The 16,046-nt window shown below is 55.9% G+C and overlaps 1 protein-coding gene across 1 annotated transcript; it reads left to right on the top strand.

Annotated features, from left to right (window-relative positions):
* Positions 1-7,388: 7,388 nt before the first annotated feature.
* Positions 7,389-15,250, top strand: SLC39A3 (solute carrier family 39 member 3). The gene is given in 5 exon segments (XM_004481396.5): positions 7,389-7,463; positions 8,025-8,136; positions 8,728-9,062; positions 14,430-14,720; positions 14,722-15,250. Coding segments are annotated over 3 exon segments (948 nt in total). The 5' UTR covers positions 7,389-7,463; positions 8,025-8,136; positions 8,728-8,855; the 3' UTR covers positions 15,172-15,250.
* The last annotated feature ends 796 nt before the right edge of the window (positions 15,251-16,046 follow it).

Genomic DNA, 16,046 nt, shown 5'->3' with positions numbered 1-16,046 from the left:
TTTGGGGTAAAAGCTCACAGTTTCAAAGCCCTGAAGAGTCCGACTCAAGGCACCAAAAGAGACTCCTTCTCACCAAAGTCAACTGCCAAGATGGCGGGCGACATCTGCCAAGGTCCCCACCTTCCCCCTGGGCTTTCCTGTTTCCCTGCTGTCCTCTCTCTCACATCCAGATCTCACTGACGTGGTCCAATTGAAAGGGTCTCACACCCACAGGAATGGGTTTAATTCACAAACACAATCTTTCTCTTTTTGGGATTCATGAAAAAATTTCAAACTGCCACATGAAGGAAGTGTTAGTACATGCAACAACGGGGTGACTCTCCAGAGAATTATGCTGAGTGATGGAAGCCTGACAAGGAAGAGCATATAGTGTAGAGTTCCGTTTATAGAAAAGTCAGGAAAATGGAAACTACAGTGACAAAAAGCAGATCAGTGGCTTCTTGGAAATGGGTCACATGGGAAGGGGCAGAAAGAAGCTTTGGGGGTGAAGGATACTGATTGCTGGATAGCTTCACGGGTACATCCATCTGTCAAAACGCATCAAACACACACTTTAAATATGTGCAGTTTTTTGTGTATCAATTATATCCCTATAAAGCTGTTAAAATGACTTTATTTCACGTTTGTTTTCTCTTCCATTTCCATTATCATCTGTGTAATGGGTTGAGCATCTTTTCTTCCGTTTACTGACTGCTTGCATTTGTTCTCCTATGAATCATTGGTCAACTCTGTCTCAGTTTACCAGAGCTGCTATGACAAATATCCCACAATGGGTGGGCTTTCACAAAAGGGACTCATTGTCTCCCACGCTGAGTAAAGTCCAGCATCAAGGTCGTGGCAGGGCTCGCTTTCTCCCAGAGTCTGTAAAGTTTTCTGCAGTCCTCCATCACGTGGCCACCTCTCTCTCCCCGGGTTTCTGGTGACTTCTGGCTTCTACTTATTGAAGGCCTCCAGATTTCCTCCCACCCTGATTCCATTTGGCCTCATCCACATAGGATCTCTGAAGATCCTAGTCACGAGAGTGCACCCCTTAGCGTCTTCAAAGTTCTACTTCCAAACGAGCTCACACCCCCAGGAACGTGGAGGAAGTCTCGAATGCATCTTTTACGGGGGATGTGACTCAATTCCCAAAAAGCTCCCTTCCCCGACCCCCAGGAAAAAGCCGGTGATACTCGCTGATTGAAAGGGTGCCAAAGATAACTGTCAGGTATGATTTGAGTGTTTCTCCTTCTAGGTATAATGCATTTAAGTTGACTTTTAGCAAGTCAGAGAATTGTCCTTGAGCACAAAGATGCAGAGAATAAGCAACAGCCCAAAGTCACACCAAATTAGCTTTAGGAACAGGAACTAAGCTCTCCTACTCTTAAATCTCAAGGAAATACATTCGTCTACCCCATCATCATTTTCATCAAATAAATGAAAAGGTCCTAAAAAAAAAAAAAAAAGATTGACTGGGAGCCAAAGATAACTGCCCTTGGTCACCTCAAGTTGCAGAGGTAAAAATTTGTATCATAAAACAGTTCATTCAGTGAACACGATTGACTCTCGACTGGTGGAGTGGGGGCAGGGGAGGTGGTCAGGCAGGGAGGTAAGTGTTAAGAAAGCACAGAGGGCCGTTGCCAGATACAAAAATGCTTTCAAGAGGCGGAAAGCTCTATCAACCTGAAGGTTCTAGAAGTTATCCCTTCCCATTTTTATTTTAGGATGTTTGTTCTCTATCAACTGCTCTCTTGTGTGTTGTCAACATTTCTCCCAGTCTGTCACTTGTCTTTTAACTCCATTTATAGTGTCTTTCCCTCTGAAAGACTTTTGAAATAGTCAATGCAAATTTGTCGGTATTTGTTTTTCTATTGTCTTCCAAAGGTAACTACTCATACATTGGCCTGGCATGTGGAAAGCTTTAAAAGCTGTCTTGATGATGTGGGAGGAGTGGGGGGTGTGGGGAGTGGGATATATGGGAACCTCTTATATTTTTTAATGTAACATTTGGTGTGATTTATGTATCTTTAAAAAAGAGAATTAAAAAATGGGCACAGAGCAGACAATGGGGGGGTAGGGGGATAGGGGATTATAAATAAATAAATCTTTTTTAAAAAGAGAAAAAAATATGCCTTGAAGGAATAAAAGCCCAAAGCATATGCAGTGCTTTTTCTGAGAAGCTTCATTCTCCAAATAATTATAAAATAAGTAGTGCACAATATGAATTCTCCTAATGGAAGGAGTCACTCTGTGGCCATTTACTCGGTGTGCTATTCTTACAAACAATTATTTTTCTTGCTGTGAATTATGGAAAACAGAAAGGAGTCGAGTTACTTTTTGCCTAATGATACAAAGAGCTACCTCATATTCCAGGCTTATTATGAAACCAGCTCTCCTCAGGCGGAAAACAGCCTTAAGTAGTAGGATCTCAGATATCTCAAGACTTAAACTCTGCAAAATCAAACTCAGTCTTTTGACGTACCCCATATTTGTGCCTCCTCCAATCTTTCCTATTTTTGTGAACAACACCAGCACCTAACTGCTCAAACTACAAGACCAGAATCAAACTTGAACCTCCTTCTCCTGCAATCCACACAGACAAACCACTGCCAAGTCTGATCAATTCACCCTCCAAAATATTTCTCAAATTTATCTGATACCCTCCTTCACCCCTGCCTATATCCTCATTTAACTATCCTTAATTCTTGCCCAAATGACTTTTTTTTTTAAGATTTATTTTATTTATTTCTCCCCATCCCCTCACTGTTTGCACTTGCTATGTCTGTTTGTCTTTTTTTTCTTTAAGAGGCACCAGGAACTGAACCCAGGACCTCCAATGTGGGAGGGAGGCACACAGTCGCCCAAGCCACATCTGTTCCCTGCTTTGTTGAGTCTTTCATTATGTTTTTCCTCCTCCTGTGTCTCTCACTGCATCATCTTGTTGCATCAGCTTGCCACGCCTGCCCGTCGCATCAGCTCACTGTCTTGCCATCTTGTCTAGGAGGCACCAGGAACCTCTGCTCCCTGCTTCGTTGTGTCTCCCATCACATTTTTCTTTTTGTGTCTCTTGTTGCATCAGTTTGTTGTACCTACCTGCTGCACCAGCTCACTGTCTTCTTTAGGAGGCACCAGGAACTGAACCAGGGGCCTCCCATGTGGTAGGTGGGAGTTAGTCGCTTGAGCCACATCTGCCCCCCCAAATGACTCTTAACTAGTCTCCCTGCTTCCCCTATTGCTTCCTTAAATTCAGACTTCCTTTGCACAGGAGTCACAACAATCTTAAAACATAAATTTGATCACAACCACCACCTGTGTACAACCCTTCAATGAATTAATGCTGTGCTTACAGTGAAATCTAAATCCCTTAGCATGTTCTATTGAACTGTCCCTTGTCTCTCATCTCCTCATTACGTACTAACATTCGGCCATCCTGGCCTTCCAGTTCCTCTAATATATCGAGCTCTTTATTTTTTAAATTTTATTTTATTTTTATTTTTTATTTTATTCATTTTTAAAAAATATTACATTAAAAAAATATGAGGTCCCATTGACCCCACTGCCCCCACCCCCCACTCCCCCCACAGCAACACTCTCTCCCATCATCATGACACATCCATTGCATTTGGAAAGTACATCTCTGGGCATCGCTGCACCCCATAGTCAATGGTCCACATCATAGCCCATACTCTCCCACGTTCCATCCAGTGGGCCCTGGGGGATCTACAATGTCCCATAATTGTCCGTGAAGCACCACCCAGGACAACTCCAAGTCCCGAAAACGCCTCCACATCTCATCTCTTCCTCCCATTCCTCACACCCAGCAGCCACCATGGCCACTTTTCCCACACCAATGCCACATTTTCTCTGTGGACCTTGGATTGGTTGTGTCCATTGCACATCTATGTCAAGAGGGGGCTTAGATTCCACATGGGTACTGGATGCAATCCTCCTGCTTTCAGTTGTAGGCACTCTAGGCTCCATGGTGTGGTGGTTGACATTCTTCAACTCCATGTTAGCTGAGTGGGGTAAGTCCAATAAATCAGAGTGTAGGAGCTGAAGTCTGTTGAGGCTCAGGGCCTGGGTATCATATTGTCAGTCCAGAGATTCAAATCCCCTAGATATATCTTAAACCCCAGCACCAACTACAATTCCAGTAAAGTAGCATGAAAGTCTTGTGAAAAGAGATCCCATCTGAGTCCAATTCCATCACGCAGAAACACCAGCTCCAAAGAAGGGCCAACTTACATGGCAGTATTGAGCTCTTTTCTACCTTTTGCATCAGCTACTCCTCCTTCTCCCTCTAATCCTTATCACACTTTATTTTGTAAATTTCCACATAGCACCCTCCTTCTCTCTCATTTTAAAAAAGATTTATTTATCTATTCTCCACCACCCCCCATCGTTTTTGCGTTCGCTGTCTGCTTTCTGTGTCCATTCACTGTGCATTCTTCTGTGTCTGTTTGTCTTCTCTTTAGGCGGCACTGGGAACCGATCCTGGGTCCTTCCAGAGTGGAAGAGAGGCACTCAATCTCTTGCACCATCTCAGCTCCCTGGTCTGCTGCATCTCTTATTGTCTCTCTTCTGTGTCTCTTTTTGTTGCATCCTCTTTCTGAGCCAGCTTTCCATGCAGGCCAGCACTCCTGTGTGGTTCAGCACTCTGCCTAGACCAGCACTCTGCATGGGCCAGCTCCCTGCTCAGGCCAGCTCACTGCATGGGCCAGCTCTCCTTCAACAGAAGGCCCTGGGAATCAAACCCTGGACCTCCCCTATGGTAGATGGGAGCCCACTTGCTTGAGCCGCATCTGCTGTCCTCCTTCTCTCTTTTTATTTCTTCATGGCACTGAATATAACCTGCAGGTTTTCATTTATGTATGTGTATTAGTTACCAATTGCTGTATAATAAATTTACTGCAAACTTAATGGCTTGAAACAACAATGTTTATCTTCTCACAGGGTCTGTTGGTCAGGAATCCAGATGTGGCTTAGCCATGTCCTCTGCTCCAGGGTCTCCCGCAGTTGCAACCAAAGTGTCAACTCGGTTGCAATTATCTCAAGGTTCAGCTGGGGAAGGATTCCCTTCCACGCTCATTCACATGGCTGTTGGCAGGACTCTGTGCCTTACAGGCTACTGTACTGAGGGTCTCATTTCGTTGCCAACTGTTGGCTGAAGGCCACCCTTGGTTCCTTGCCAGGTGGGTCTTTCCCACGTGGCAGCTTGCTTCATCAAAGCATGTAGGCTCAGTAGGTCAAAGAGTCTGCCAGCAAGAAAGAAGTTGCATTCTTCCATCACACCAATGATGGAAGTAACATCTGACCCCTTTGCCATATTCAGTTTTTTAGAATCAAGCCCCTAAGTCCAGCCCACATTCTAGTAGAGGGGATTACATGAGGGCATGCACACCAGAGAGTGCGGTCATTGGAGGTCTTCTTGGAAGTCTGCCTAACACAGTATGTTATTATTTCATCTCTCCTAATAGACTGTGAACTCCATGAGGGAAGGAGCTTTTTCCCCCTCCATTTTATTCTTAGCATCTCTTCCCATGCCTAGCTCATGGTAGAACAACAAGAACCTTTTAATTATGGGAAGCAGATTTGGCTCGACTCATAGAGCGTCCACCTATCACATGGGAGGTCCAGGGTTCAAACCCAGGGCCTCCTAACCCATGTGGTGAACTGGCCCATGAGCAGTGCTGATGCGTACATGCCACGCAGAGGTGTCCTCCACGTGGGGGTGCCCCATGTGCAAGGAGTGTGCCCCGCAAGGAGAGCCACCCTGTGCAAAAAGAGTGCAGCCTGCCCAGGAGTGGGGCCACACACACATGGAGAGCTGATGCAGCAAGATGACATAACAAAAGGAGACACAGATTCCCAGTGCTGCCGGATAATGCATGTGGACGCAGAAGAACACAAGGCGAATGAACACAGAGAGCAGACAATGGGGAGGAAGGGGTGAGAAATAAATTAATAAGTAGATAAATAAATAAATAAATAAAGGATCTTTAGTTAATAAGCAAAGAGAGTAATCTCCTTCAGCACTTCCTTTTGACAGAGCAGTGGTACAAGCTATATTTTTTTCCAATGTTCTCTTCCCCCCTATCTAAAAAGATCAGTGATCAGTTTTCAGTCTTCATCTTACTTACTTGAGTAAAGGTGGCTTCATAATAAGCATGTAATATGTGGTAGCTATTTTTATCATTATTATTTAAAGTAACTTGACTTTTCTATTTTCTATAATTGACAATAAGAAAAACAATTGTTTGTAATAATAGCAGCATTGACACAATAGCTAAAATGATTCTGTCAAAACATGCTGGAGTAGTTGTTTTCTTGTTATGTTTTGAGAGTTCTTTATATATTCTGTATCAGCATTGTGATTTGCACATAATTTTGCCTGATCCGTAGCTTGTCTATTCATTGTCCTGACGATGTCTATCAAAGAGTGGAATTTGATGAAATCTAATTATTTTTATGGATTGTGTTTTTGGTGTGGTAATAAAGAAGTCTATATAAAAAAAAACCATGCAGATCCATCACATCTCTGATCAGAACTCTGCAATCTCTCCCCATTTCACTCTGAGGAAAAGTCAAAGTCCTTTCAGTCATCTGTCTCCCCTCATTTCCAACGACTCTTGCTCAACTCACCCTTTATTTTGCCCACACTGGCCTCGTTGTATACTCCAGCCTCAGGGCCTACACACTCTCATTTCCTTCTGGATGGAACACTTTGCCTAACTTCTTCTCTGTTTTCAAGTCTTCACTCAAATATCAAATATGAAATACTCTAGCATCTTATTTAAAATTGCAACACACCCGACACTCTCGATAACCTTTACCGAGCTCTATTTTTCCAGAGCACTTGTCACCCTTCGACATAATTCACTCCTGTATTATGTTTATTGATTATTTTCTGCATCTTCTCCTAAAGTGGAAGCTCCAAAAAGAAAGGGATCTTGTCTTGTTTCAAGATGTTCACTTAGAAGAGGTAGGTGCTTCAGAGAGATTTACTGAACCGGTGAATCTCCTTCTTCGGCCTTCGGGAAGGGCATCACAGCGGCAGCAGCAGCGAGGATGCTCGAGAAAGGACGGTTTCCCAGAGGAAATCCTTTCTCTTTGATTCCGAAGCCTCCACGACAGCTGAATTCAGCACCAGGAACCGCTGGACAGCTCCGAAAGCCAAAGAATTCTCCAGGAACCGATATCGCACGTCGTAGTTTCCCATCGGACCGCTTGGCGGGTGCGCCCGTCGCTCAGCGGGAGGAAACTACTTTCCCGTGCCCGGAAGGGGAGGTGGCGTCTAAAGATGATCGGCAGCCTCTCCAGCCAATGGTCTTGCGCGCTTGGCCAGCCTCGCTCGGGGCTACCAATCGGCAGGGGCGTGGGCGCGGCGGGCGGAAGCGGCGCGCTGAGCGGGGGCCGGGCCAGGAGGCGGCGCGGCGGTGGATCGAGACCGCGCGGCGGTTGAGCGGCGGGCGGCGCCGGCGAAGGTGCTTGCGGGGTGGGGGGCGCCCGTCGGCCGAGGCCTGAGGCCCGGCGTCCCGCGCCGGCTAGACAGCGACTCGCGGGCCGAGCTGGTGGCCGGCGTCCGGCTCCCCCGCCCAGGGCAGCGTGGGGTACACAGCAGGCGTTCAAGCCGTGCTGAACGAATGCAGGAGCCTCCTGGTTGAGAGCGTCCAGGCCGCGCTCATCCCCACTCTGCAGAGTCGGGCGTTCAGACACCCAGCGGGCATTTATTGGGCGCCTGCTGTGTACCTAGCCCTGCCCTGGGTGCTGCCAGGGACGAGGGGCGGCTTGAGCAAGCCAGATTCCCTGCTCCTCATCCCCGTTCCCTTGCGAGGCGCGCAAGCTAGAGGGGGGGATGGCTTTAAGCTTAAATGATGTAGATCCTTGGGGTACCAAGTATCGTGAAGGCGACACCGCCAGAGAAGAGAGGGGTCCTCTCGGAGGAGGCCAGTAAGGGAGCCAGCCGTGAGAAGAATTCAGGGGGAAACAGAGGACAGGGGAGCAGCTGAGGCCCTTTGTAATAACCGTGACTTTTTTGGGTTCAGGACAAAAGCTGCTCCGCATCGGCCCACCGATTCATTTCAAGAGGACCCCCTTCAGCTCATGCATCTGTCCAGTCAGTGCTTCCTGAGCATCTGTTCCGTGTCACACCTTGAGGTGGGTGCAGGGGATGCTGTTTAGAGCTGGGGTCGGCCACGGGAAGCCCTTCTGAGGGGTCCTGGAGGCAGCGAACTGAAAAACAAGAAGGTAAAATCCTTGGAAGGTCGGGGGTGAGACGCCTTCTGGCAGAGAACCCAACTTGTGCAAAAGCCCTGAGGCACGAAGGGGAGGGGCCCAGGCACCTGGTGTGGCAGGGTGAGGTGAAGCAGGATCCAATTCCCCAGGGCCTCAGGGTAGACTTTGGACTTTATTTAAAGGGCCGTGAGAAACCACTGGAGCAGTGCTGTCGGATAGGACATTCCGCAACGATGAAAATGTTCCCTTACTGGCACTGTCCAGTACGGTAGCCCATGGGCATAAGCGGCTGCTGAGCACGTAAAATTGGCGAGCGCAACCCAGGATCTGAGTTTTTAATGTCGTTTTGTTTAAATCAGTTTAAACAGATGCACGACCGGGGGCTAACTATCGGCTCATGCAGCTCTGGAGACTGGTGTAGGAGGCAGCGATGCTTGGCTCAGGGCGGCAGGCTCGGCCACTGGAGCGGGTTAGGTATTCCAACAGCTAACATGTTTGCCCTCGTGTTCACAGCTGCTGGACTGAGGCATGAGCCTCCAGCCGCGTGCTTGGGCCGGCTAGTGCGTCGTGGGCCTGGGGCGAGCCCCCCCACACATGCTTTGGCCCTGTGGTGCCCGGAGCAGCCCAGGCCGCCACCCGCGATGAAGCTGTTAGCAGCCAAGATTGTCTGCATGGTGGGCGTGCTGCTCTTCATGCTGCTCGGCTCCCTGCTCCCCGTGAAGATCATCGAGAGTGACTTTGAGAAGGCCCACCGCTCCAAGAAGATCCTCTCCCTCTGCAACACCTTCGGAGGCGGGGTCTTTCTCGCCACGTGCTTCAACGCTTTGCTGCCTGGTGTGAGGGAAAAGGTAAGGGTTGCGTGGGTGGCCGGGGGTCTCCGGCACTCTCTCGGGGCTGGCGCTGAGCTCGGTAGGGGCCTTGGCGCCGTCAGGGTGGCAAAAAGTAGAAAATGAATTTGCTCTGTGATCGCGAGTTAATTGCTTATCCTCTCTGGGTCTGTCCTTATAAATAAGCGGCTCAGACTAGACCTGAGTGAGCTCATCCATAGTTACCTGCCCTTCATCCCGGGCAGGGCACACTTTGTACTGTAGCCGGCGAGAGTGGCTTGTCTTCAACTTCTGTATCAGTCAGCTACCACTGCGTAACAAATGACAGCAAACTTAGCATCTTAAAACAATGCACGTTTATCATCTGAAAGTTTCTGTGGTTTGGGATTCCGGGTCAAGCCTAGCTGGGTGCTCTGTTTTGGGGTGTCATTAGTTAGTAATGATATCCACCAAGCCGTAGCCCTGTCAAGGCTTGACCGGGGAAGGCCCGGCTTCTAAACTCACAGGACGTGCTGCCTCGCTGGGTCTTGCGCGGAGGGCTCCGGCTCCTCGCTGGCGGTTACCTGGCGGCCACTCTCAGCCCCTAACCGCATGGGCCTCGCCAGCATGGCCGCCTCTTCACCAGGAAGCTGAGAAGCCAGCACGTAGTCTCAGTCTTACGATGACGGAAGTGATGGCCTGTCCCCTTTGCTGCGTTCTGCTGGTGAGAAGCGAATCCCACGCAGGCACAGAAGGCGTTAAACGAGGGTGTAGGCCCGCGGAGGAGCTTGTTGGGAGCCATCCAAAGAGTCCCCGAGTCCGTCTGCCACAAGCCCTGCCGGCCTCCTCCGCCGCCGCCCCCGTTCCTCAAGCTCTCACAGCCAAGGAGCCCAGCCTGTAAATGCCGTGCCTGCCGGGTGACTCCCAGCCAACCACTTCCCTTCTCTGGGCCAAAGAGGGCAGCTGGGCCGCAGGTGTGGTGGGGTCCAGGGCTTCTCGTTCTTTCCCCCTTGTCCTTAAGGGATGTGCAGGTGTGATTAAGGTCCTGGGTCGGCTGACTCTGAATTAATCCAAAGGGAGATTCGTGGGGTGGGCCTGGCCTAATCAGGAGAGCCCTTAACCGAGACAAGAACAGCAGCCACTCCCCCGTGGGGGCTGACGAAACAAAAAGCTGGTTCAGAGGAGGGGTGCATGGCAGGGGCCCCAGAGCAGCCTCTGGGGCCTGAGCCGACCCCAGCATGAACATGGGGACTTCAGCCCTGCAGCTACAAGGAACCCGATTCTGCCAGCACATGTCCTCAGCGGAGACCCTGGGGATAGGACCTGGCTAAGGTGGGCTTGGATTCCTGACGCAGAGAAGTGTGAGGTGACAGGCCTCGGTTGTGTCAAGTCTCTTAGACTGTGTTGTCACGCAGCACAGAAAACCGAACCAGTTAGCGTCTTGGGTTGTCTCGACACGTTCTGCTCCTCAGGTGCCCCCAGCAGACCTCCCTGCCCGCTTTTCCTCACATTGCCAGTGTCCCCCCGGTCCCCCTCTACCTTGGCCGCCCCCTAGAACCACCCGTGCCTCTTCCCTGCGCACAGGCTTCTCCCCACTCAGGCCTCCCCACAGCGTCCCCCGCGCAGCGCCGCGAAACGCTGGCCGTCAGAGCTGCCGCAGGTGCGGCTCCCGAGCCCCAGTGCATTGTCGTCCCTCTGTGAGCAGCTGGGGCTTCTCACCAGCTGGTGTCTTCCCGGGGGAGGCTCCCGGCCGCTGTGCAGCGAGGGGCGAGCTGACTTCTCTATGGAAACGCAGCCTCCGGCTGTCGCAGGGGTTCCCGGGGGGGTGCGTCTGCACCCGGGGGACACCGGCGATGTCTGGGGACGTCGGTGGTTGTCACGACTGCATTGATAGGGGGGCTCCTGGCATCAAGCGGGGTGACCAGAGCCCCACAGTGCCCAGGACACCCCCATTCCAGAGAGGAACCAGCCTGAGCGTCGGCCGTGGCGAGGGGAGATGCGGAGGGGGTTACTTGGGAAATAATCGAGCTCGCTCCCTGTTCTCACCTCACCCCAGAGCAAGCTCCCCACGGCCGAGGCGGCACTAACCAGGGCGACCCAGCCCCGGGCCACCTCCTCTCGCCCCCCACGTTCCTGTTGTGTATTTCAATGTGTGCGGCCCCCTGGGACGGCGGGTCGGAAGATCACGGGGCGCAGGGCCTCTTGGGGTGTCGCTGGAGTCTCCTCGCGCAGGGGGTCAGCCACGGGCGATTCTGCCCCCGGGACACCTGGTGACGTCGGGAGACACTTGCTCCTGGCCTGGAGCAGGGAGAGCCCAGGGCGGCTGCTCAGCAGCCCCCAGTGCCCGGGACGCCCCCACCCTGGAGTGTGACCCGGCCCCGGTGTTGGCCGTGCCATGGTGGGAAACCCGCGCTGTCGCGAGTGACGTCAGACGCGGGGTGTGGGCGGTTTTACCCCCACCTTGGCTGGAGCCGCGTGGGGGGCAGAGACGGGCGTGGTCCTCGCCCTCCGAGGAGCCCCCCGGGGAGGCCGGGCGTGGCACTGGCCGGTGCTCAGCAGAAGCGCGCCGTCTGTGCAGCAAGATGCCGCCGGCTCCGAGTGAGAGGCGTCGCTGCGTACGGTCCACGGGGAGAGCAGAGGGCGTCGCGGAGGCCCGAGACCGCGGGGGCTGGGGGTGGGACTTAAGAGAGACATCGGGGGAGGCCTGGGGTGTCTGGGCGCCCACGCGGGGGGCTGCTCGGGGGACCGGCCGCGGGTGAGAACCTGGAGGAGAAGCGATTTGTCCTCACCTGACCTGCTGCCGTCCCGGGGCGCCGCACACGTTTAACCACAGACGGAATGTGGGGGCGGGGAAGGGCACCCAGATGCTGGGGTCACCCTGGTTTATACCAACCACCTCACCCGTCGGGAGCTTACCCGGGGCCTGGGGTGGCGGGGCTGGGACGCACTTGTCAAATTCCGCCCTGCAGCCCTGGCGGGTGCGGCGGTTCAGCCCCCTCCCCTCCACGCCCCCTCCCCTCCACGCCGAGCGGCCGCGTTCACGCTGGGAGGCAGCAAGGCGCGCGGGTGGGTCTGAAAACCGCGCGCTCCCGGTTCTTCGTTTGGCTTCACCGGGACGGCTCTCCCATGGTCGCCCAGCGTCCCTCACGCTCGCTCAGCCTTGCGTGGGCCGTCCCCGTGCCGGCGCGCTCCTCGCTGCGCCCTGCACCCGGCCTCTGTAAATAGCACCGCGGAGGACGCCTTGGAGCGGGAAGCGCGTCGCCACTTTCCATGCCCAGCACTCGCGCTCCCAGGCAGTCGTCCAGCAAACCCTGGGCACCGGCCAGCGGGCTCGGTGCTGGGCGCACAGCGGCACTCAGACCCTGCGTGCCACGGGCCCTCCGGAACAAACAGTGAGCAACGTCCAGTAGGACTTCCTGTGACGCCCGACGCGGGAGCCCCTGGCCCCGTGTGACTGAGTGCAACTGGACAATGGGCTTTGTTTCGTCGTGGTTTGTTTGAACGTGAAGAGCCACGCGTGGCAAGCAGCTCCCAGGCTGGACTGTGCATGTTCAGAGAGAGAGACGAGAAGGAAACGATCAGAGACACGGACGCGTTACGGCTTCCCGCCTCGGCACCGTCAACCCCGGGGCCAGGCCCTTCTCTGGGGGGTGCCGTTCTGGGCATCACAGGGTGACAAGCAGTGTCCCGACTCCCCCACGGCCCCCTGCAGTTGTGGCCACCCAAACTGTCCCCAGACACGGCCACCATCCCCTGCGGGGCTGAGCGACCCTGCCACATGTACAGGGGCAGGCACAGTGGCCACGTGTCCAGGGCCCCGAGGCTGGAGCCCAGTGCTCCAGAGCTGCGCCGGCGTCCCCACCAGCTGCTCGCCACGCGTGGCTGTGAGCATGCCGACACACGGGAGTTCAGCGAAGGCCCACCTCCTGGCCCTCGGCCACCAGCCACGTTGCAGGTTCTCCGAGGCCACGAGGGGCTGATGGCCGCCACGCCAGGCAGCCCAGAGGGCGCGCCCGCCGCCGCGGGTTTTCCTGGCGGCCACCGGTTCCAGGGGATCTGATGGGGGTGGGCAGGCGACCGAGCCTCGTCTTCTTTCTCAGCTCGTTCTCCCAGGAGGCCAGAACCCTCCAGAAGCAAGAGCCCTTCTTCGGGGAGCAGCAGGTGGGAACACGGGGGCGGGCACGTGAAGTCGCAGAAGCCGCCCCGCGTTTCCAGGGCGCCCCGTTAGCTGGCCCAGGGGTGGGCGGGGCCTCCTGCGCGGGGGCGGGGGACCGACGCGGAGCATTAGGGTTGTAAGGCTTCCCGCGTGGCGCCGCGACGTGACACCCTGCTCTCCGTAATCGGCCTTTTTTCCTTTTTTTTTTTTTTTTATTAAATAGATGACATAGAATATTACATTAAAAAGAACCTGAGGTTCTCATATAACCCCATCCCCCCACCCCCATCATTGTGTTGTATTTTTTTGAAGATACATAGATCACAAAAAAGGTTCCATTATAAAAAACATAAGAGGTTCCCGTATCCCCCCCACTCCTCCCACCCCAACTACCTCCCCCATCATGGCGGCACCCTCGTGGCGCTCAGTGAACACACTGTGGAGCTCTGCTGCGCCACGTGGGTGATAGCTTACCCTGCAGTTCATACTCTCCCCAAGTCCACTCAGTGGGTTATGGCAGGACGTACAATGTCCAGCATCTGTGCCTGCACCCAGGACAACCCCAAGTCCCGAAAATGCCCCACATCACATCTCTTCTTCCCTGTCCTGCCCTCAGCAACCCCCGTGGCCCCTTTCTCCACCTCGATGCTGCAGTTTCTTCCATCGCTGGTCACAGCACTTCCATAGTAGAACCCCAGCGCGTCCACTCGAATCCACGTTTCATCCCTCCATCCTGTGGGCCCCAGGATGGTGGCTTTTTAAAGAAAAACCCACTGGCCGAGCCCCTCCGCTCCCCCCACCGCCCGCTCAGCCCCCCACCCCCGCCCCCTGTCGGCCCACGCGCCCGCTAACCCCCCCCCCCGCGTGCCCGCAGCTCCAGCGGGTCCTGAGCCACGGGCACATCAGCACCGCCTCCCCACTAACCACCCCCCTCCCCCCCACTGCGTGCCCCGCAGCTCCAGCGGGTCGTGAGCCTCGGCCACATCAGCACCGACTCCCCGTTGGCTGAGCCCCTCCGTTGCCCTCCGCTGCCCCACGCCGCTTGCTCGGCCCCCCGCCCCGCCCTGTGTTGGCCCACGCGCCCACTACCTCCCCCCCACGTGCCCCGCAGCTCCTGAGCCTCGGGCCCATCAGCACCGCCTCCCCGCTAACCGCCCCCCGCGTGCCCGCAGCTCCAGCGGGTCCTGAGCCTCGGCCACATCAGCACCGCCTCCCCACTAACCACCCCCCTCCCCCCCCCTGCGTGCCCGCAGCTCCAGCGGGTCCTGAGCCTCGGCCACATCAGCACCGACTACCCGCTGGCCGAGACGCTGCTGCTGCTCGGCTTCTTCATGACCGTCTTCCTGGAGCAGCTGGTGCTGACCTTCCGGCGCGAGAAGCCGCCCTTCATCGACCTGGAGACCTTCAACGCCGGCTCGGACGCGGGCAGCGACTCCGAGTACGAGAGCCCGTTCATGGGCGGCGGCCGGGGCCGCCCGCTGCCGGCCGAGCGCGGCCCGCACGGGCACGGCGCGGGGCTGAGCGTGCAGGAGCTGGCGCGCGCCCCGCCCGCTGCGCCTGCTCAGCCTGGTCTTCGCGCTGTCCACGCACTCGGTCTTCGAGGGCCTGGCGCTGGGCCTGCAGGAGGAGGGCGAGCGGGTGGCCAGCCTGTTCGTGGGCGTGGCCGTGCACGAGACGCTGGTGGCCGTGGCCCTGGGCCTCAGCATGGCCCGGAGCGCCACGCCGCTGCGGGAGGCGGCCAAGCTGGCCGTCACGGTGAGCGTCATGATCCCGCTGGGCATCGGCCTGGGCCTGGGCATCGAGAGCGCGCGCGGCGTGGCCGGCAGCGTGGCCTCGGTGCTGCTGCAGGGCCTGGCGGGCGGCACCTTCCTCTTCGTCACCTTCCTGGAGATCCTGGCCAAGGAGCTGGAGGAGAAGAACGACCGGCTGCTCAAGGTGCTCTTCCTGGTGCTGGGCTACGCCGTGCTGGCCGCCATGGACTTCCTCAAGTGGTGAGCGGCCGCCGGCGCCCACCCCAGGGCCCGGACCCGCGCCTCGGGGCGCTGCCGCTCCTTAAAAAATACTTCTCTCCCGAGTCGCTGCCGGCCGTGTTTGAACCCATCCTCGCGCAGGCGAATTGGGCGGGCGGCGGGAGCAGGGGCGCGGGCGGGAGGCCGGCTCGGACGCACGCCTCCCCCCAGCCCGGGGACAAGGACCTGGGCTCGAGCAGCGCTGGCCGTTCCCCAGCCCCCGAGATTGCTGGCCTCCGTCCTGCCCCGTGGCCGGCATCTCACCCCACCCCGGGCCCCCGTCGTCCCAGAGGACGTCGCGAAAGCCGTGGCAGGTGGGTTAGAGGTCTAGGTTGGCTGCGTGGCACCCAGGGAGTGGCTGAACGGACACTGAGGCCCACAGGCTCTGGTTCCGCCCCCGGCGTCCTACCTGAGGCCTCGTTCTGCGCCCTCAGGCGCCCCTTCCTCCCCGCCGGCTGAGTCCCCCCCGAATGGGCCGGCTGCTCCCCCAGGACCTCTGGACCGTGGTGGGGGCAGTTTCCCGAGATGCTCGACGGGGCCGGGCGGCCTGGACACGTCCCTCCACACACCAGGGCTCTCGGAGGAAGACGGACTCGCGGGCTGTGGGGCGGGGGCGACACAGTGTCCCCATCCAACAGGCCAGTTGAAGCCACGCCACCCCCTCAGAGGGGACAGCGCGGGGAGCGTCGTCGTCGTCAAGCCGGGCCCCAGCTGGGTGCGTCGTTGTGGCGACGCTGCTGGGTGCCTGGGGAGTCCTGCCAGAGCCGGGCCTTTCCTGGGGACCTGGTGCCAACTCAGCTCCACCCGGCTGCTAAGGAAAGCGGCGCAGGGCTCTCGCCACCGCCCTGCCCGTCCCCCAGC

The sequence above is a fragment of the Dasypus novemcinctus genome, chromosome 19 (genome assembly GCF_030445035.2).
Source record: "Dasypus novemcinctus isolate mDasNov1 chromosome 19, mDasNov1.1.hap2, whole genome shotgun sequence".
NCBI classification, from domain to species: Eukaryota; Metazoa; Chordata; class Mammalia; order Cingulata; family Dasypodidae; genus Dasypus; species Dasypus novemcinctus.
The sequence above is the reverse complement of the archived record's forward strand: the minus strand, read 5'-3'. Positions and strand labels throughout refer to the sequence as shown.